At 53.7% G+C, this 22,416-nt stretch overlaps 1 protein-coding gene across 2 annotated transcripts in view; it reads right to left on the reverse strand.

Moving 5' to 3' along the window:
* LRIG1 (leucine rich repeats and immunoglobulin like domains 1) overlaps positions 1-22,416 on the reverse strand; it is a 126,476-nt gene that overhangs the window by 22,966 nt on the left and 81,094 nt on the right. The window contains exons 9-19 of one of the 2 annotated variants that reach the window (XM_054708185.1): positions 22,137-22,217; positions 19,097-19,168; positions 18,341-18,412; positions 14,759-14,922; positions 6,782-7,102; positions 5,231-5,512; positions 3,736-4,155; positions 3,118-3,243; positions 2,529-2,675; positions 1,800-2,090; positions 1,543-1,713 (exon numbers count right to left, since the gene is read on the reverse strand). In XM_054708185.1, coding sequence (XP_054564160.1) covers positions 1,543-1,713; positions 1,800-2,090; positions 2,529-2,675; positions 3,118-3,243; positions 3,736-4,155; positions 5,231-5,512; positions 6,782-7,102; positions 14,759-14,922; positions 18,341-18,412; positions 19,097-19,168; positions 22,137-22,217 — 2,147 coding nt within the window. Of the gene's footprint in view, positions 1-157; positions 1,714-1,799; positions 2,091-2,528; positions 2,676-3,117; positions 3,244-3,735; positions 4,156-5,230; positions 5,513-6,781; positions 7,103-14,758; positions 14,923-18,340; positions 18,413-19,096; positions 19,169-22,136; positions 22,218-22,416 lie in introns of those variants that run through there. The other variant, XM_054708184.1, reaches the window with a different exon arrangement.

The raw sequence follows: 22,416 nt of genomic DNA on the forward strand, positions 1-22,416 counted from the left end.
GCCGCCTGCCGGGGGCCACGGTGTGCGACCTGCTTTGCTACGTCATGCACTGATTCCAAAGGTAGTCAAGGCACAAGGACTGCACTTGTCAGGGCGCTTCTCGGATTCAGTGGGCGAGGCAGTGCTGGTTAATGTACACATGACCCGAGCCGCACACTTAACTTTATAAGTGAACTTTATTAAAGACACTTCACTGCTGCTTGTTAGACACTTCAGTATTTTACACGTTTTTCAATGTACATTGTACCAAAATTTCTATAAATAAATAACTTTGTACATAAAAGTAATACTTCCTCTTTCACATTGCCTCTCAGAAGCAGCAAATTCACATGTTGTGGAAGTAACATCAGTTAACTGTTGAGAACAAAATTCTAAATGTGCTTACCTTTGGAACAGTGATTATCTGACAGTAAATTAACATAGTAACCATTTGTCAATACCCACTAGTGCTTCAGCGCACCGGCTGAAGGACCTTGTTAGTTTGCAGTTTTCCCTCAAATGCCCATTGGCACTCCCAGGTGGTTAGCTCCAGGCCTCACAAGTGCAAATCCCCCAGAACCCAAGGCACGGGCTCGTCTGTGCAAGGGAGGGACACGCACAGGGCGCCCGGATCCTCCGTGGAGATAAGCCCGCTCGCCCTGAAAGTAAGGACTTGATCCTCATTCTCCCCTAACACCAACATAATACTAATTACATTGGCAGAACTAAAGCATCACTATTGAAAAATCCACAGGTACCAACAGCAGCAACCTCTATCTTATTAGAAAGCCTCAAATGACAATCAAGTGATCCTGACACTCGCTTTTATCACAGAAGGCAGGCAGGCTCATTGTTCAGACCAAAGGCTGTGGTGATTAACAGCCCCCACCGTGCTTGTTAAGAAAGAGCTCGAACCTATGAGGAAAAGTCCCTCAGTGCAGAGTGTGTGACGTGCGCAGGTCTGGGTGCAGGGAGGAGGACTGCGAGGAGCACCCACTGAGCTCCTGTAACTGACGTGAAGTTACTTCCGATGCAAACCCAGCTCTGCCTGTGAAGCATCCGGGTCTGCCCTGCCATGTGTGACGGAGTCCGAGGGCTTCCTCCTCCCCAACACCACCCCAGAAGCAAATGTGGTTTTTAGCGTCTATAAATTCCATCCATGCATTAAGGCACCAGAACTATCCCCACATTCCAAAATGAAACAGCAACCTGATATGAAAAATAATATTGTCAAAACTGTACGATTTTTTCTGTTAACCATGCAATGAAGATTAAAATATCCTTTGTAAAAGATATATAATATATATGAAATCTCTGAAAACTCTTATGTACACAATAGCCTCTTGCATTCTGTGCTTCAGCTGCAAGTCCTTTAAACTACAGACACTCCCCATGGAAGTTAAAACTGTACAGAGTGACGCTTGAACCCAAGCTTCCTCACAGCACGCCTCCCTCCCTCCCAGGAGACAGACAGCGCCTAGGCCCGCGGGGCAAACAGCAGCGGCCCGCTCCGCCTCCCGGGCAGCTGTCCTGTCCGCGGCGTGGACTCGGGACCAGAGTCACCTGCTTTGGGGATGTGTCCATTCAGCAGGAGCAAGTGCCGACCTTCACTGGGGGCATCGGGAGAGTCCAGGGCGGCTCGTGTGAGCTCAGAACTGCCCGGGGTCAGTGTTGAGGGCTGAGGGTCTATGGAGTCCGGCTCACACACCCCTGCGAACATCCATGGAGGGGCCCCTGCAAGAAAGGAGAGGGCCCATCAGACCTGGCCTGGCGTTTCCGTGCTGTCCCCTGCTGGGGACGGGAAGGCAGTGAAGGCTTACCTTTGCCCTCTGGAGGCGCCCCTGGCTTTCTCTTCCAGGGCGGCAGCATTCTGTCGTGGTTACTGGGGTAGAGGGACTCCCTGCAGTCGGGGCGAGACCCATCACCAGTCCCACTGTGGAGACTGTTCGGACGTGGAGAATGTTCTCGGTCACTCCTGTGAGGCTCCTGGCTGCTCGGTGTATCTGACTGTGCACTGTCCCTGGACATCGGCTGAGGACAGAAGGCGTGGTCCTTGGAGTAACTGTCCACATCAGTGTGGCTGTCACTGCATACAGCTGGGCCACCGGGCTCTGCAAGACACAGTGGACACACTCAGCACCAGCGCCCACTGAGATCACTACAACCCCCTGGGGCTAAGGATGGGGTCTTCCGTGTTTATTTCAGATTTAATTTCATCAGACAACTGGGATCACAGGAAGAAATCCTATCTGAATGGCTCCTCGCAGCATCAGGAGCTTCTGACCCATCAGCAAGGAGCCTCCACAGGGCCCTGCTGAAAGGTCGGGCCTGGCGCTCTACTGATGTTGCTGACAAATCTGGAAAGTCCGTGCCACAGGAGTATTTTAGAGACATCCTACTCACACTCAGAGAGCCAGGCCCCACACCACTTCCTGTTTAGATATGAAAACCCAATCCTGGGATGGCCTTAGACCCATAATGCCGCACTCTGAGGTCAACCCTGATTGGGATCTGAAGAACACAACACTTTTCCTGAGAAAGCATCTCACCCATCTTCTGTGGACCAGGTGTGCCACCGGCTTTCTCTGTCGCTCTCCATGGCTCCTTGCTGTACCCAACACAGAGCCGGGGCTGCCTGCACGTGATGCCGGGACCATCGGCCTCCGGGAAGAGGCCTGCGTCTCTGGGACAGACACCTGCAACAGAGTCCCACACTGTTGGAAGCGCCGGGCTCAGCACTTCACAGGCACACTGAGGAAAAGAGTGGGCGTTGCTGCTAGAAGACAGGTGTTTCTGAAACGCCCCTCGAGGGGTGGCCCAGGCCCGATCCTGAGACTCCTTCCCAGCAGCAGGCCTGCCACAGCCGCACAGGAGGCCCTGGGGGCCAAGCGTGCCGAGCACACGCTGTCCCCCACGAGCGGCTTGCGGTCACCCGGGAGAGCTGCTGAGAGGAGCTAAGGCTCTTAGCAAGAGACACTGAGCCCAACAGAGGGACTTCCTGGGCGGCGGGGTTTTAAACTTTGCAGAACTTGCACAGGGAGGTCCAAAAACCCAACAGGCTCGAGTCACCTGCCTTCCAGGTCAAACATGCTCAAGGTAACGCCATGGGAACAGTTGCATCAGACTTTGTGGCTTTACCATTGCTCTCGACGTGCCCGTTGGCCTGATGGCCACTCTCAGTCCTGAGCACAGTGTCCTGTCTGTCAGAAAGGGTCCCCTGAGAAGACAGGTAGCTCGGAACATCCGGCGGCACAACGGTCTCATCTGCAAGGAGACAGGACAGTCACCCCCAGGTCCCAGTCCTTGTGGTGACAAGGACACAGACACAGGACCCCCCATGGCAGCAGTCCCGGCCATGCAGAACCTGGAGTCCTGCTCAGGAGGCCTCCCCAGTGCACTTCTCACCCAGGTGTGAAAGGTGTGGCCATCATATCCGAGTGCACAGAGAAAGCAGTGATGGGAGAGCTGACAGACACCGAGTTGCGCAGTAACGGCCCCCCACGGCAACGAGGCACACGCCCAGGACGCCTCTGCCACCCCAGGTAGCCACCTGCAGAGCTCACGGTGCTGCATTTGACAGTCTTCCCATCTAACGTCCCATTCCTGGGAGTTAAGACAGTGCCAGGCGCACTAAAGCTCACTGTCCAGAATGGCTCCAGGTTCCCCAAGGTCCTAGAGTTTACATGTACAGAAAGCCCTGCACTGGCCTCCCCAGGGCCACTGCTTTCCTCCCCGGAAGCCAGCCGCCAGCAGTACCTGTGTTGGTGACGCTGTACTCCTCCCTCTTCCGCCTGGTTTGGTAGATGATGCACACCCAGACTAAGGACGTCAGGACCACGCTGCACACCACAGCGATGGTGAAGATGCCCACGGTAGTCCCGTCCTTCCTGCAGCCAGGGCTGGGCAACACACTCAGCTGGCTGTGCGCCCGCTCGGTGCCCAGGGCATTGGACATCTCGCAGGTGTACCGGCCTGCATCCTCAGCCCCAACGTTCTGCACAACGAGCAGCTGGTTGCCGGGGGTGAAGTGGTGACGCTCAGTGAGGCTCAGAAGGCGGTCCCCTTTGAACCAGGTGATGCGGGGCGGAGGGCTTCCCGCCGCCTTGCATTGGAGCGCCACCGTCTCCCCCGCGGACACCACGCGGTCTTCCAAGGGCACCGCCAGGGACGGGGTCTCTGCAAGGCAGAGACAGGACCATTACTCTGAGGGTCTTGGTCTCCTGGACAGACAATCCAACACATCAGCAAAGGCCGCACCAGATCTTTCATCACAGGGCGAACTTTCCAGGCCCTGCTGACGTGGCCAAGTCTTTCCCAGGTGGGGTTGCTGCAGCAAGAACGAGCTCCCACCTACTGTCCCCCGCTGTCCCGTGACAGCCCGTGTCTCCATCTACTGTCCCCCGCTGTCCCGTGACAGCCCATGCCTCCATCTACTGTCCCCCGCTGTCCCGTGACAGCCCGTGTCTCCATCTACTGTCCCCCGCTGTCCCGTGACGGCCCGTGTCTCCATCTACTGGCCCCAGCTGTCCCGTGACGGCCCGTGTCTCCATCTACTGTCCGCAGCTCCTGTGACAGCCCGTGTCTCCATCTACTGTCCCCAGCTGTCCCGTGACAGCCCGTGTCTCCATCTACTGTCCCCCGCTGTCCCGTGACGGCCCATGTCTCCATCTACTGTCTCCCGCTGTCCCGTGACGGCCCATGTCTCCATCTACTGTCCGCAGCTCCTGTGACAGCCCGTGTCTCCATCTACTGTCCCCCGCTGTCCCGTGACAGCCCGTGTCTCCATCTACTGTCCCCAGCTGTCCCGTGACGGCCCGTGTCTCCATCTACTGTCCGCAGCTCCTGTGACAGCCCGTGTCTCCATCTACTGTCCCCCGCTGTCCCGTGACGGCCCATGTCTCCATCTACTGTCCGCAGCTCTCCTGTGACAGCCCGTGTCTCCATCTACTGTCCCCCGCTGTCCCGTGACGGCCCGTGTCTCCCTGTCCCTTCCAGAGCAGTTCTCACCTAGAGTGTTTTATACTGTTTTATACCAAAGCCCTATTTTTTTAAAGAGATGGAACCACTTATTCAAAAAGAAATCTTAGAAAGCAGCCTAAAATATTAAAGTACAAACAGCCACCACACTGCCCCACACCAGGCTCCACAGATGGTTGAAGAACGTCGATGCTAGGTATCTGTGAAGTTTAAGAAAACGTGTCACCCACACCCACACCCACACGTATACAACCAAGCGTAGCCGCAAACGAACCTAGGACAGTCAGGGTGGCGTTGGCCGAGATGGAGCCGGCCAAGTTCTGGGCGGTGCAGCTGTAAACCCCCATGTCATCGAGCTTCACGTCCGTGATGAAGAACACGTCATCGTCAGGCATGACATGCATGCGTCGCTCACGAGCGGCGGGGAAGTCGGTGCCTCCGTCCTTCTGCCAGGCGATCTGGGGGTTCGGGTGGCCGGTGGCAGCGCACTCGAGGCGGGCCGTGGTGCCAGTCCGGATGGCGATGTCGTGCGGCATTTTGGTGAACGATGGCAACACTGTAACACAGTCAGGTCAGGTCAGGTCACGGCAAAGCCAGAACCACGGCCAGGATAACCCTCTGGCAACAGCCCTCCCGTCTGCGTGTCACTCGCCCCCTTACCACCCTGTGTGCCAACGTTTGCCCACCCCCAGGACGGCCGCTTCAGAATGAGCAGCCGCAGGTCCCCCAGGCTGCCAGCTGCTCGTGGCCACAGCAGAGCACTTCCATCAGTCTCTCTGGTACCCCGAGGCTCGCATGGTAATCAGTCCGTCCCAGGACACCCCGTGAACGCAGGCCTGGTGCCTGCCCACCTTAAGTACCGGCAGGAGAGCCTGGGAAACCAAACTGCTACTCCAGCAGGAGGCGCTGATGCGGGGAGGGGAGGTGCCTGCCCCTGGAGAAGGGGGAGAGCTCCCTCCTGAAGTCCTGTCTGGAGGGTGTGGGCCAAGGCCCTGCACACAAAGCTGAAAGCACTTGTCCCACATGTTGACCCTAATACCCCCCCCACGGTCAGCATCCAGCCACGGGCCTGTCAAGGTTATTTGCTGGAGAGGCTAACAGGTCACTGAGTTTTTGAGAAACAATGAAGAGTCCCCAGAAGAGCCAAGAGAAGCAGCCAGTGTGGTGACGGTATGTTTTCCTGTGGTCTGCAAGGGCCTGAGAACACATTGGTTCCAGCACTTTTTAATTGGAAGTTTAATCATCAGGAACATCTCGTTAGGCTAAGGGGGGTTGGGTGGCTAACTCCTCCTCTGCCCTAAACTCACGACAACAAACAGTGGTGAAGAAGCCAACCTGACAGGCTCTGAGACTGTGTCCCAAGTGAAAAACCCCTGTCAAACACCCCAGGACCGCTTGCCCTCAGGCCGCACTCACACCAGCCTTGCACTCCACAGCCTCGGAGGCGGGCGCGGCTGCCCCACCGCTGGCTGACCTGTCCCGGGCTGGCCTCTGGCTCCAAGGCTGTGCCATCTACTCAGAGGGCGGCCACTTCCCCAGAATCAGGTATCTTGGATCTGGATACCAGACATCTTGCTTTATGGAGGATAATAAATGGATAAAAATACAAGGCTTGGGCCCACAATTTCACTTAACATGAGTGGATAAAAGTTATTTTATCCCCAAAACAAAGACTCCACTGAGAATCTTCAAAGCTTGCCCTGAGGCCCACCCAGGCAACAGTGACACCGTGCAGGCCGTCTCAGTCCCTCCGCACGGTAACAGAACCGCCGCGTGTGGATGTGCAGGAGCCGAGCACCAGGGCGGCCAGAGGGTGCCTGCGTACCGTTCACAGTGAGCCTGGCCTTGTGTGAGTAGGTGGAGCCGAAGTGGTTGGTGATGATACACTGGTAGCGGCCCTCGTGCCCGAAGGTGACTCGGCGGAGGTGCAGGATGGTGGTGTACTCCATCACTTCCCCGTCCTGTGCCCGCACGTGGGCAAAGTTCTCCATGTCGGCGTCGGCCAGAACCTCGCTGTCCTTCTTCCAGGCAAAGGTCATGGGGGAGCTGCTGCTGCTGGCTGCTGAGCATGTGAGCCGGACGTCCCTGCCCACCACAGCCACCGTCGTCTCCGGCTGGGTGATGATCTGTGGCTTTGGCAAGTCCTCTGGGGAGAGAAGAGCCACTGTAAGTCACCAGGCACTTAGGACCCAGAGGCACCAGCTGCCTTTCCAGCAGGGACAGCAAGTCCTCAGCTCCACCGACACGGAGGGACTCCCACCTGGAGAGCCTGCCGCGTCCAGTTTTATATCCACGAGCAGCGATCGCCTCCAAGATCACGCACGCCTTGGTCACAGCTCAGTCCACTGGTGCTCCACTCGCAAAGCAACCAGCGGGCTCCTTATTTAACACACTTACCAGAGTCAGGAACTACTGGGTGAGACTGCACAGACCTCACCCACAAGCTCTCCTCTAAAGCACTGTTAGTGTCAGAACCCAGACCTGTGAAGATGTGCACCTGCGTCAAAGCAAGGACAGCACTAGCCAACAGGTCAACTGCTTCAGAATTCTGGGAAAAAGTTATTTTATCCCCAAAGACTCCACCAGAGGCTACAACAACCCACGGGGTGTGGATCCAGGAAATGCATGAATCTCTAGAAGAAAAGTGAGCTTTGTGGCATTTTCTCCCGCTCTCCAGCCCTGTGGCATCTTGGAAGCCCAGCCTCTTAGCAATCACTGAGGCAGGATGGTTTGCAGCCTCCCCTAGGCCCACCCTCAGGGTGTGTTTATCTGGCGGAGGCCCTGTGCTCAGCAGGGGGAGCCCCACCCTGAGGGCATCTGATGAAAGCAGCAGCCCGGCTGGCAGTGACACCATTGGGGCAACAAGAGGCTGGCCAGAAATGGAAATGGAAAACCAGGTGACTGCAGTGCTGCAGGGCTTTGCAGAGGCCCGCCATGTTCCTGAGGACCGAGAACGCATGTGCCTGGAGGCCCAGTTCCTCGCCTGCAGCCGGCCCTAACAGGATCCGTGCAAACAGGGAGTGATGCTGCGCAAAGGGCGGAGACTTCCTGGCTGACGTGACAAGGATGTAACCAGGGAGAGACTCCAGTGGCTGCGGAACAGGCTTTATAACGTCCGTCCAGAAAGTCACTGAACAAAGAAACTAATTAACAGGACAACAGTAAACCCTGGGGGGAGAGAGGAACACGGATTCACATTATTTTAAATGTTCGGTTTTCAACAAAAAACTACAAAACACACAAAGAAACAGGAGAAAAAAGTCAACAGACAATGTCCTCAAGGAAGCTCTTGGCTTTAGTAAAGAAAGACCTTAACCTTTTGCACTCGGATGTCGAGTGTGACTCGACACGGTTAGCATCGGTAACAGCTCGTATGTCGAGCCACACTCGACACATAGCTTCACCGCGGGGGGGGGGGGGGGGAGGGGGTTTTTGTCTATTTTTCCAGTATCTTTTCTTGTTTTCATTAGCATGAAAGGACAAGTAAAATGTAAATGCCGTCTCAACTGATGCCACCACCTAAGCTTCACCAGTGGCATCTTCAAAGGCTATTTGTTTCTAAGACACATCAGTCACGTGGAAAAGGTTAGACCAGTACACTAACTTCCAGGGGTAGATTATTATCCACTAACTTAGAGCAACGTTTAGATGGAAAGCTCCATATAATCACACCTCACCCTAACAAAAAACACAAAGATTGTGTTGTTTGTTCTAACAGAAAAATCAAAGGAGGAAGAAGAGAGACGATTTATATTTGCGAAACATGTGAATGTAAACCAGGTCTTCATGTGGGTGAATGTTTCAAAAAATATCACACCATGAAAAAGTATAGAGATTAAAATTACTCTTTGAATGTATCAATAATTTGAAATATAAAAAAAATCCAAATAAATAAGTTTGTATGAAAAGAAACTCGTTTTTTATTCTACTGCCGCGCTTTGTAAAATTTGAGGTATTTAAAAAATTAAATCCCGAGTAGAATAAAGGAATCGAGAAAAAAGCAAGCGAGTGCAAAGGGTTAAATGGGCTTTGTAAATATGTTCAAAGAACTAAAGGAAACCAGGTCTAAGAAAATTAAAGGAAAGTATGCAAATACTTTCCCACCAAATAAAGAATACCAATAAAGACATATAGATTGCAAACATGAACCAAATCTAAGTGTGGAGTTTAAAAGTACAATAACTGAAATGGAAAACTCACTAGAAGGGCTCAAGAGCCAAGCTAAGTGGGCAGAAGAGTCAGTAAACTTGAAACAGGTCAATTGAGATAATCCAGTCTGAGAAATGTAAACAAAGGAAGAATGAAGAGAGCCACAGAGGCCTGTGGGATAGCATGAAGCATAATAACATGCAAATGATGGGAGTTTATGAAGAAGAAAGAAAAGGAACGGAAAGAGTATTTGAAGAAATAATGGCCCCAAACTTTCCATAGTTGGTGAAAAACATGCATCTACACATCCAAGAAGCTCAGCAAATTCCAAATAGAATAAATTCAGAGACCACACCCAGGTGCATCACAGTCAAGCTGCCAACAGAGAATCTTGAAAGCAGCAAGAACAGCAACTCATCACACACAAGGGACCTCAGTAACAGTGACAGCTAATCTCTCACCAGAACCACGGAGGTCAAAGGCAGCGGAAAGAATAGCCAAAGTACTGAAAGAGAGAATGCCAAATAAGAATCCTACATCCGGCAAAACCATCCTTTCAAAAATGAAGGCGAAAGTAAAGCATTCTCAGGTTTAGAAAAAAACAAAAAACCTGAGACAATTCATTGCTACCAGACCTACTTTACAAGAAATACAAAAGGAAATCATTCAGGCTGAGATGAAAGGGTAGGAGCAGAAAAGAGAAGACTCAGAATTTGGAATTAAAGAAGGGACATTACTACCACCTTCACAGCAATGAACAAGAATACAGGGGGCTACTATGAATAACTGCTCACAAATTAGACAACCAGTTTGAAATGCACAAATTCTGAGAAAGACACAAGCTACCAAAAGTGACTGGAGAAGAAATGTATAATTTGAATCGTTCTAACAAGTAAACAGACTGGATTAATAATTTACAAACTTCCCACAAAGAAAAGCCCAGGCCTAAAAGGCACTGCTATTGAGCTTTACCAAACATTTAAAGGCGAATTAGCACCGATCTTTATAAACTCTTCCCCAGAAATGTATTAGGAGGGAACACTTCCCAACGCCATTCTCCGAGGCAAGTATTTTATCTGTTAACAAACCAGACAAAAACATCACTAAAAACAAAAAACTATAGACCTTTACAAGTGAAAACAACAAAATCCTCAACAAATATACTAGCAAAACAAATCCCACAACATGTAAAAAGAATCATACAGCATGAACAAGCTGGATTTATCCCAGAAATACAAGGTTGGTTTAACATCCACAAATCAAGGTATTACACCATTTCAAAAAAAATAAAGGTCAAACCCACCTGATCGCATCAACAGGTGCAAAAAAAAAAAAAAGCATCTTGCAAAACCCAACACCCTCTCATGAGAAAAGCTGAAATGTTTTTATGAACAAATTATAATTAGAAGGGAATGTCCACAACTTGATAAAGGTCATCTAAGAAAAATCCACAGCTAACATCAGACTTAATGATGAAAGACTGAATGTTTTCCCCTAAGAGCAGAAAAAAAGACAAGGATGTCTACCCTCACCACTTCTACTCAGTAATGTACTGGAGGTTCTAGCCAGAGCAATTAGGCAAAAATAAATAAATAAAATACTTCTCTTCCAGATTGGAAAAGAAATAAAACTATATTTTTCCAAATGGCATGATGATCACATATAAAGAAAACCTAAGGAATTTACTGAAAAACTATTGGAACTAATAAATTATTTCAACACAGTTGCAGGATACAAGATCAACATATCAAATTCAATTGCATTTCTATGCTCTAACAATGAAACTTTAAAAATGAAATCAAGAATACCATTTAAAATAGCTCCAGAAAGAATTTTTATAAAGTGTACAATGAAAACCACAAAACACCACTGGAAGAAATTACAGAAGAGCTACAAAACAACAACAAAACCACACACGAAAAGCCATCCCATCTTCATGAATTAATATTAAGACAGCAATACTCCCCAAATTAATGTACAGGTTCAATGGAATCCCTATTTCAAACTGCCAGTTGTGTCGATTGCAGATTGACAAGCTGATCCAAAACTTTATAGGGAAATGCAAGAGAACCACAATAGTCAAAATAGTCTTCAAAAAAACCAAAGTGGAGGTCTGTGTGGCAACTAAAATCATAAAAGTCTTTAGGTCTTTGTGACCTTGTCTTAGGCAATAGTTTCTTAGATATGACATCAAAAGTAGAAATGACAGAAGAAAAAATAGAGAAACTGGACTTTATCAAAATTTAAAACTTTTGTGCCTCACCCATCAAAAAATGAAAAATAATGCACAGGTTGGGATAAAATATTGGCAAATCATATATCTGATGAGGGTCTAGTATCTTGATATATAAAGAACTTTTCAATAAAAAGACAAATGGCCCAATTAAAACATAAGCCTAGGATCTGAATAGCCATTATTCCAAAGCAGATTATATGTGTGTGTTCAATAAGCATATGAAAACATGATCAACATCAGTCATTAGGGAAATGCAAATCAAAACCACAATGAGCTCTGGCCAGTGTGGTTGTTGGTTGGAGTATCGTCCTGTACACTGAAAGGGGGTGGGTTCGATTCCTGGTCAGGGCACATACTCAGGTTGTGGGTTCAATCCCCCGTTGAGGCATGTGCAGGAGGCAACTCATCGGTGTTTCTTTCTCCCCACCCCCCACCTCTCTAAAATCAATGAAAAACATATCCTCGAGTGAGAATTAAAAAAATATATAGTGCAAAAAAAAAAAAAAAAAGAAAACCCACACTGAGAATTCACTTCACATCAACTATCCTACCTAATAATAGACAAATATGCAAATTGACCGTACCTTCGCTATGCCCATGTTTGGCCAGGAGGCACGGGGGGGGGGAGGGGCGGTACTCGGGGTGGCCAATTGGGCCGGTGGGACGCTGAGCTCGCGTCGCCAGCGGCGGCTCGAGCTCAGCGTCTGCGCCATGGCTGTGCTGCGGCACAGAAGGGGCCTCTGGGGCAGCAAGCTCACGTCCCACCGCGGACCATCAAAAGCGGGGGAGCTGGGTGCCTGTCCGCTCAGGCACCAGGACTTTCAGAAGCCTTCGCCATGCCGGAGGCTTCTGAAAGGCCTGGTGCACCAGCGGATAGGCACCCAGCTCCCCCGTGATCGAAAGCGAAAGCGTGTAGGGGACCCTACACGTGCACGATTCAATCATGCACTGGGCCTCTAGTTATAGATAAATTAAGATGTAACAAATGCTGACAAGGATGTGGAAAAATCGAAACCCTCACACATTGTTGGTGGCTATGAAATGATGCAGCCACTTTGGAAAACAGCTGGCAGTTCCTCAAAAAGTAAACAGAGTTGCCATATGCCCCAGAAATCCCACTCCTACTTACGTGCCCAAAAGAATTCACACAAAACTTGGACACAAACATTCATAGCAGCATTATTTACAATAACCAAAAAGAGGAACATCCTAAATGTCCATCATTGATAATGGGTAAATGACATGTATATCCATACAATGGATTATTCAGCCATTTGTAAGAATGAAGAACTGATACATGCTAAAAAATTATGCTATGAAAAAAGCCAGGCACAAAAGACCACATGTTGTAAGGCTCCATTGACATGAAACATCAAGAACACATAAAACTCAGAGCTGGAAGCAGAGCGGCGGCTGCGGGGCCGGGGACATGGAGCACAGTTAGGGGTGATGAACACCTTTTAGAATGAATAGTGAGGGTTACACAACTTCTCAATATTCTAAAAACCACTGAATTGTACACTTTACAGGGGTGAACTTTATGGTATAAAAATTCTATTTATCTTTTAAAAAACAGCTTTATTGAAATGGAATTCACCTGTTTAAAGTATATAATTCCATGGTTTTCAGTACATTCACAAATATGTACAACCGTCATCACAGTCCATTTTAAACACATTTTCACCACCTCCAAAAGAAACCCCACACCTGTTGGCTACCATCCCTTCTCCCACCGTCCCTCCCAGTCTTCGCAACCACTAATCTGCTTGCCACCTGTACTGGTTTTCCTATTTATGTGACTGCAATCCTACAGTCCTACACATGGTCTTTTGTGAGGTTCATCTGTGTTGTATGAGTGGCTCCCTTTCATGGCCCAATGCCATTCCCCTGCGTGGCTACGCTGCATTGTATCTACCCACCCATCCCCGGGCGGGCACTGGTTGGTTCCGCTTTTCGGCTGTTCCGAGTACTGTTGCTGTGAACCTGCGTGCACAGGTGTTCGTGCGGACGTCCGTTTCCATCTCTCCCGAGCAGGGAGCTAAGAGTAGAATTGCTGTTCGGTTGTTTGAGGAACCGACAGACCGTCTCCAAGCGGCTGCACCACTTCCCTCCCACCTGCATGCAGGGGGCTCCCTCTCCTCACCCGCACCCTCACTTGTTATCTGAACTGATTCCTGCGATGCCTCTAGTGGGTGTGATGCTCACATCTCAATTGTATAAAAAAGGAATGGGAGACTAGCACAGAGCTTGCACCTTTGCTCCCTGCCAGTGTTTCCATGGCTCCCACCCACACCTGATGACGCCTGGGTGGGAGCCCAAGGGGTAAGAGGTGCTACAACCCAGAACATGTGACATACAAAGGGAAAGGAAAGGGAGAGGGCAGAGAGCTCTGACCATTCTGGTGTCCTAAGGACCAGACCCTGAGGAGCACTAGGCACACAGCCACCTGCCCCCGGGGAGGGAGCGACGTGCACCCCACCTTCTGCAGGGAGCTCTCGGAAGACTGAGGAAGAGAAGCTGCTACCAAGCTGGCAGGGTCTTTAAGGCTGTACTGGACTGATGGGGAGAAAGGTGGGGGGAGGCACACGGCTATGGCTGTGCGCACAAAGTAGGACCAAGAAGTAGCCCACAGGGGCCCCCATATCACTAGGGGTGCTCCTGGTTATGATCACCAGAGCAGAGACCAGAGCTCAGGCAGACGGGGAGGACCGATGGAGGCAGCTGGACTCATGCTGGCCCAGCTGATCCAAGCAGGCCTGGGGGACCCCCCAAGATGCCCCCCCTCCCCCTCGCCTCGCTCCTGCTCAGAGCACAGACCAGGAACAGCTCACAAGTGGTCATTCTCGGACCACGTCTCCCTGGCCACTGCATTATTCCTATCTGCGCTGGAGCCCAACCACCCCTGGGCCAAAGGCAAGAGCTGCGTTCCAACAATCAGAAGGAAAAAGAATTTCAAGCTACAAGTGCAGATTCAGTGGTTTGAGAAACAGCAAGAGGGCAAGTCAACATTAAGGAATTATTTTTACTACAGCGCGTGTTCTCCTGGGACTCGTTCTTCCTGCATTTAACCTTTCATTCTTGGGGTTGGAAAGAAACACATTAAAACCCAGCCCCAGACACAGCAAATCCACAGCACACCGGGCACCAGAGCCCTCCTGAAATAACAGCCCATCTTCCTGTAACTGATTCCTCTGGTTTGTAACTGAACCACCCCACTCCCTTCCGCCTCAAGCGTGGACTCCAAGAACCACATCAGGAGGCGGCCTGGCCGTAAATACCACGTGTGGTTTCAGTGGGAGGCAAGCAGCACCCGGCGGCGATGGGAACCACGCTGGGCTTCGCTCTGGTCACAGGAACCAGCCCTGACGAGCTCCTGGCTCCGCGCCCGGCACGGGAGACGACCGCAGCCGCGCTTACCGCACACGAAACTCTCCGGGGGCACCGAGAAGATGCTCCGGCCCCGCAGCGCCTCCGGGTGGGCGCAGGTGGCGGCCACGGAGGCCTGCAGCGTCCGGCCCAGCAGCCATGGGGGCAACCACCGCAGCTGGCAGTCACACAGGAAGCTCTCGCTGCTGATGCGGCTGCAAGAGAAACAGAAATGCTCTCAGCGCAACCGCGACCCGTCGCCTGGTCAGCTTCTGCCGTTCCCTCCCGGTCCCTCTGCAGCCACAGGCCATCTACCTGGAGATGCCGATAAAACGCAGCTTCCGGCTGCGGAGGCTGGGTGGACCCATGACCCGGCACCTAACACGCTCGGGGTGACGCTGACACGCGGGCCCGAGGGCCACGTGCACAGCACCAGCCGCGTTCAGACACGTCCCCCGACAGCCACGCTCACGCTCCGGCCTCAGAGAGCAGGGCTCCTGGTGAACGAGGGAGCCGCCAGGGGGCCTGGGACCGCGGTCTCGGTGCTGCACCGACTCTGCGGAGGCGCCACCCCTACACGCCTGTTCCTTGTCGGTGGCAGGGCTGCGTGTTTCCTCGGAGGGCGGCCTGGCCCACGCTCCCGTCCGCCTGCGCCTCTGCACCAGCACCAGGGAGGCCCCCGGCCCCGCGCCCAAAGGGCTGAGCTCACCGCGCTGCCGGGGCATGGGAATGCGCCACTTTGGTTTTGTGAGGCTCCAACCAAAACAGAGAATATTTTCATTTTCATTTCTCAGCAATTGAGGATCCGCTTTTAAACAGAAATCGGAATCGCCATCTCTGGACATTCCTTCCTGAGGAGTCACTCGAAGATAAGCCAACCCAGGGTCTCAGGGGCCCAGGAGACGCCGGGGCTCCTGGTCACACACCGTCCCCAGGACACGCGTGCCTGGAAACTCCAAGCGTCACATGGGCCAACATCATGCCATCAGCCTCCGTCTCACCCACCATCTTCCTCAGATGCCACACGAAGCAGCCAGGCCAGCGCCGGTGCTCCCTTGTTTCCCTCTGGCTGCGAGGAGTCGGGGCCTGGTCACAGCCAGGGAGCGACGCTGAAGCCGGTAAGCCACGTTACACCTTCGCTTCCCGCCCGCTCCTGCCTCCCCCGGTTAGCTGGGCATCTTCGCTGACTAAGCTGACATGGGGAAGTATCTTTTTAAAGACAGAACAATTGCCTCAAAGCCATTATAAGTGCGACGCTTGCCCGGGTCAAACCTTCAAATCAGCATTAGCTTTGATCTTTACTTGGTGGGCAGGTGGCTCTGTGCTTAGACCTCGGGGGGCTGTTCTGCTGAAGAGTCAACGGCCTGGCATTGAGCAGAGGGAAGCGCTCCCTGACAGAAGCTCAGGGGTCACCCCAGGGCGGGAATCTGGGTGCCGCCCCTTCCTCTCAAGCAGCAGGAAAGCCTGGTGCTCGGACACGAACGTCCAGCCAGACTCTGGGCCTTCCCTGTGCGGCGCTCGGCACCCGTGGGGGACGGGACAGATTCCATCTGAGCCACAGGAACGAACTGGGACATCGTCCTGGGTGAGAGACGTGTGTGGAAAGGGTCAAGCCTCACACCACACACTCAGCATCTTTGCTGGCCCTGCATCCCATCCCGAGGATTTCCCCATCCTCCACAATGAAGCCCCCTCGGGAGCCCAGGCCGCAAAAACCACCGCGCTCGGCGGAGAGAGAGCTTTCCGAAGGACCGACAGGACGGGGGCGGGGCGCTGGGCCCTGGCCTCCGTCCACACACACGAGTTGCTGCAAAGAAAGGCTGGGCTGAGACTGGACAAGGACCCTGCCAGCGACCCGAGGCCCTGCACACTGAACGCCTACCGCCCCAACTCCAAGCGCAGCCTCGCCAGCGTCCTCGGCGGCCGCCGCCAGCCGGCCCAACGCTCTGTTCCGCGGCTCCCTCGTGCATTTCCTGACTCCAGCTCAGTGTGTTTCTCATCATCACTGTGGAAATTTACCCAGAGGATGACTAAGCGCACAGTACAACCTGCCTTCATCTGATGGGGAAGAAAATGACCAAGTGGAATTCGTTTCCCCAGCAGAAGGCTGGGCCCAGGGCCAGGCACAGCTGGTCCACACAGCGACTGATGGGAACGCAGGCAGAGGGCCAAGCTGTGCCTCCGGCCCGCAGATGCGGGGGTGGGAAGGCCGCGTCCCGCACCTGGAAGGGTCTAGCTGCTTCCAACGAGAACACTGTCTCAGGAAACCGGGATGTTTAGAAGGCCAAAAGGGACATCTTATCTCCCTGTCCTTCCCTTTCTCTCAAATATCCTCTTCCCACTTACTTAGATATTTTTAATATTATAGTTGAAAAGTTTCAAAAACAGAAAGGTTAGAAGAAATGTAACATAAACACTCACGTACTCACCGCTTAGACCAGTGATGGGCAACCTTTTGAGCTTGGTGTGTCAAACTTTGCCAAAAAACTGAGCATAACTCGGGTAGTGTGTCACTTTGAGGAAAAAAACTAACTCCAAGACTCTAGTCGCAAGTGTTTCATCCTCAGGAGCAGCAAATGTTTCATCCTCGGCATGCGGCCGCGTGTCATCAGAAATGGCTACGCGTGTCAGTGCTGACACGCGTGTCATAGGTTCGCCATCACTGGCTTAGACTTTACAATCAACGCCCGGCTCTATGTGCCACGTCACACCTCTGTCCGTGTGCCCATCCTCCCACGCACTCCCGCTCGAACATAGGACACTCTGAAAAGCGCCTACTGGACGGACTGGAACCTCACAGTCAAGTCACACCACGAGGGTGTCGCCAGGGCCTGCTCCCGCTCTGTTCCCTACGCCCCTGCCTGCCCGCCTGCAATCTAGGCCCCCAGCGGTCCTCCTGTGAGAACCACAGCCACACCTCAGGGAACCAACGTGGCGGCCAGGACTTACTGGCCACAGCACCAGATTTCTGCGCAGGAAGAAGGAACGAACGTGGGAACCGCCGCCCAGATCCCGAGACCAGCTCCTTTGCCACAGACAGGACACAGGTGAGCTCTCGCCGTCACCCATGGGCCTACGACGACAGCCCACAGCGCAGCACCACACCGTGAACTCCAGGGGCCTTGGACCCGGACGTCCCACAGTAACCTCTGCCCTGCTCACAGCCCACATCCTTTAAGCAGCCGCTCGACACAGACCCTTCGTTTTAAGCAAACCCAGAAGTTGAAATCATGTCCCTGTCCTAATTAAGGGCTGACTGCATGGTCTAGAGAGCTCGTGTCCCGTGACTTAGAGCAGCGCTGGTCACGCACAGCCGGGCCATCTCTTCTAAACCCAGCTGCCTGGCACCCGGCCCCGCCCATCTCACACACTATTTACGGCCGCCGCCCGCTACAGCCAGTCTGCACCGCCCAGACAGACCCCATGGCACCCAGAGACGGAAACCGCTGGAATGTGGTGTGCTTACCCCTGGTCCAGAGTAACCCCACAGGGAATCTTTGTAAAAGGAAATTTAACTTAAACACAACGGTAAGTGATAACAACTATTACATAAGATGAGGCACAATCCAAATAAGGCATTTCTTGCTCTGAAACTGCTGGTGCTAACGGGGGCCCAGAACCCCAGGTACTCACAGCTCTTTGAGGTTCTTCATCTTCACAAAGGCATCAAACTGGACAGACCTGATCGCATTCTCGCCAAGGTTCCTGCAAAAGAACACTCTTTAGTGAGGCAGAGAGCGCCGGGCACCTTCTAGGCATCTGAGCCAGGGGCTCGGGGTTTCAGGACAGCCTGGCTGTGCAGGGAGCCTCGGTGGGAGCAGACCCGTGTCCGGCCCCGATTCCACTGTCCGTGCTCTTTTCACAGAGATGGGCAGGAGCACGGGGACTAACTCTGGAACCAAGCCAGCCTTCAGGGGAGCGAGAGCCAGGAGAGGCCTGCTCACCACCCAACAGGCAGACCTCTCCAACAGGTCAGCCTGGACCACAGGCAAGACGCACTGAGAATCCAGCCCTGGAGCCACCCTCCTCGGAACCACGAGGAGAAAACCTCCCGCGAAGCTCTCTGAAGCCACTGCAGCGGAGATGCCAGGCTGGGCCGGGCCCGGCCCTGGAGTGTGGAGGGGCCGGGCCGGGCTGGGGCAGGGCAGGAGATGGAGGGGACTTATCCATCGCCGACTGTATTAACTGGGAGCTCACCCCGGGCCGTGTGCAGTGCAACTGCTCCTGGCACAGGCAAATAAAGGCCAGAGCTGAAGCTGACTTTTAACGAGAAGGAAGCAGCTGGCGTTTCTGATCGCCTGCGTCTCGGCTTATAACTGTGGTTAAGTGGCCAGCGGCTCCTGAGCCGCACTTGGTGGCCGGGTAGGGAAGGTCTGTCCAGGTACTCACAGGTGTTCCAGGTTGTCCAGCCCGGAGAATGCTCTCTTAGCCACCGACTTGATCTTGTTTCCAGACAGAGATCTGCAGTTTCCAAACATCCAAAACGGGGGAGGGGGGGGGGGGGGAGACAAAGGAGGGGCGGGAGAAAGAGAACACAATTAGGGCAGTGCTGCCTGATAAGTGTGTCCGGGAGAGGCAGGTGGAAACCTGACCTGCGCTGAGCTCACGGGGCTTCCCCTTTGTGAAAGGAAAGACTTTATCTTCATTAGAACTCAGCGGTGATGACAGGCTGGAATTGCCAGAAAGGCCCCTCGCAACATTAAGTGGAAATCACCTGGTCCTGCCTGCCTCTCTCCACGGACCACCCGAGGGTGGGGCTGAAGGTTAGCCGTGGCCACAGAGGAGCGAGGAAGCCGTCAGAGACGGAAATGAACTCAGAACCAAATGCCACCGACTTCCGAAAACCGCATTCTGGATGGAGGTTCCCCAAGGAGGCAGGGGAGGGTCACGGAGATGGCGCCCTAGTGCGCACCTGGGCCCCAGGGAGCTGGGACCTGCCTCGGAGCCCTCGGGGCCTGCAGGTGCAGCGCCTTGGCCTCTTGAGCAAGAACCCAGATTGTCAATGGCGCCCATGGACCAGGCTCACCACGTCCCAGCAGAGGTGTTCTCGAAGGTCAGCCTCCTGTCTCCTGCCCGGACCTGGGCCGCCCACCCGCTGGGGGGCTCCTGCTTCCAGCCAATTCCCTCCCAAACTCAGCAGTGACGGCTGAGTTTTCTTAGGAATCACGATGTGACACAGGAAGGCTGTGCAATGCACAGGAAAGCTTGTTTCTGGGGTGGGGGCGGGGGGCCAGCACCTGGAAGATGCTGGACAGGGGACAAAAAGAACCAATCTCAGGGTTCCCTCCTCATCACCAGGCGCTCTGATGAGAGCCTGTCGCACAGGGAGCTGGCTGCCGAACACGGGGTCCTGCTGAGCACCTGGGAGCCCCAGGCCCGTTACAGAGGGACCGCTGGGAGTCGACCCCTAGAGATCTGAGTTTCGACCTGGGGGACGACGCCTGGGCGGGCGGGCGGGGAAGGCAAAAGCCGGCCTGGCTCGTGCAGGGGGAAAGGGGAGGTTCCTCATCCAGGGTCCACTGAGAATCAGGAGCCAGATCTCAACTCAGGCCAGCGCCTCCTGCCAACCTACGTGAAGACTGGGACCCACAAGAAAAACGCAGCCCAGACCTCCCTGAAAGGACAAAAGGCAGAAAACACAGCCTTGAAGAAATCCAAGGACGTGGGCAGCCTGATGGGCCCAGCTCCAGCTGAACTGCAAGGGCCCTGGGGACGTGGCAAGCCCCAGGGTGCTCCTTCAGAAAGACGAGATAGATGCAGCCGCCAGCCCGGAGGCGGCACTGCCTCCGCCTGCTGCCTGGCCACCACGAGCCGCGTCTGTCGGGGCTTCCCGAGGCCCTGCCAGGAACACACGCTCCTCTGGGGCCTCTGCTTAAGAACCCCTCCCCCCCAGCAACTGAGTGTGGCCTTCAGACAAAGCCAGCTGCTGGCCGCCTCCGAGGTGATGGGGCACGGAGGCCAAGACCCCGCTGCCCTCCTTTCTCCCGGAGGCAGTCTGTGTGGATGTGAAGTCTCATCCGATGTCCACCACCTCTCAGTCTGCAGCTTATAATTTACACCAAATAACCACGCACACAGATGCAGGTGGCCACGCTAACCAGTGGCCTCCCTCCCCACCCCACCCCTCCCCGCAGCGGAGCAGTAACAGCACCCTGGGCATAAACCCCGCGCCCCGAAGCACCGCCCACCTCGCATTACTCAGCTCCAGGTCCCAGCAAATGTTCTGACTGGTGAAATCTGTGCTTATTTCATCCACTAACTACCAGGCACACTGACCTCTTTTACAGCGAGGGCAGGCTGTTGTTTCTAATGGTGACAATAGCAATAAAACAAATTCTCAAGTTCTCAATTACGCAGGGCTGATCACCCAGCTGGTGGATGGAAACAAGGCCCACATTCTCCCCGCAGACATCTGGGGCGGGGGCGGGGCTCGGCTGGCCGAGGACAGCCCTAGGCAAGGCTGCTGTGGAGGAGGACGCTCCTGCGCCCATGTGGCAGACCCCCCACTGTGCTGTGGGTGGGGGGAGCGTTTTCAGGGGAAAGGACTGACTGGCATTTGTGAAGAGCTGTCAGAATACAAGGAGAGACACAGTCCTCAGCCCACACAGCTTCTGAGGACAGAAGGTAAGACAACCGCTTCTCAAAACACATCAGAAACAACATTCACTGCACACTCTCCCCGCCCCGGCTCCCGGGCCCGCACCGCGGCTCCCAGATGTTACTTCCCACCCCCCGCCTGCGGTCAGGGGCAGGCTCGGGGCCGCAGGCGTGTCTCCCGGTCTGTCCTCCTCCAAACACCCCTCGGAGAGGCAGGTGAACAGTGGTAACTGCTCCGGTCCCCACTCCTGCAGAGAGTGCTGGGGAGACACGTGGGTGAGTGCCACCCTGCCACCCACCAGCCGCGTGGTCTTGGGCAAATCCCTCCAGTTGTTTCCTCAACTACAGAAAGGCCGCACGACAGCCTGCCTGCCCTCGTGGACTGTTAGATGCAACACGCACGGCCTTACAGAATGACTGGCCAAGTCTAGGAACTCAGAAGAACAAAGCAAAACAGCAGACACCTCGAATGAAAAACAGCTACTACATTACCCTTGTAAATGGCTCTGTTAAAAATTATGATCGACAACAAAAATACTGATTCAAGACTCGCTTTACACATTTCACACAATTTCTAGAAACTGAGGAAGAGGTTAAGACTCCTTTGTGCAGAGAACAATGGAAAACTTGGCTGTTTTCACATCAGTTCTAAATGGGGTGGGGGAGACGCTCTGACAGGCCCTAAAGAAACCACGCCCAGGGCCACAGGAGAGCGCTGGCCAGAGAAACGGAGTACTTCTCCCTCTCTCCTCAGATTTCTCTTCCCAAACCAACGCCGGCCAGCTCGCCCTGGCTGCGCCGGGACCCAGGAGACGGCGGACGCGATACTCACAGCTTGCTGAGGCTGTCGAGCCCCGTGAACGCGCCACTCGTGTCCTCTATTGTGCCCGAGATCTCGTTATGGCCCAGGTCCCTGGGGAAGACAGACAGACAGCTCACCACCCAGTTCTCAACTCGGTCTTCACATGAAGTGGAGGACAGACTGACACCCCAGCTGCCACCGTGAGGCTGAAACATCGAAGTGTATGCTGGGCGCCCAGCTGCGACACTCGAGGGAGAAGCGGCCGCTGAGCCGTGCGGTGAGGCCCAGCTTTCCCAGCTTCCCGCAGGCC

Source organism: Eptesicus fuscus, chromosome 18, assembly GCF_027574615.1.
Source record: "Eptesicus fuscus isolate TK198812 chromosome 18, DD_ASM_mEF_20220401, whole genome shotgun sequence".
NCBI lineage: Eukaryota > Metazoa > Chordata > Mammalia > Chiroptera > Vespertilionidae > Eptesicus > Eptesicus fuscus.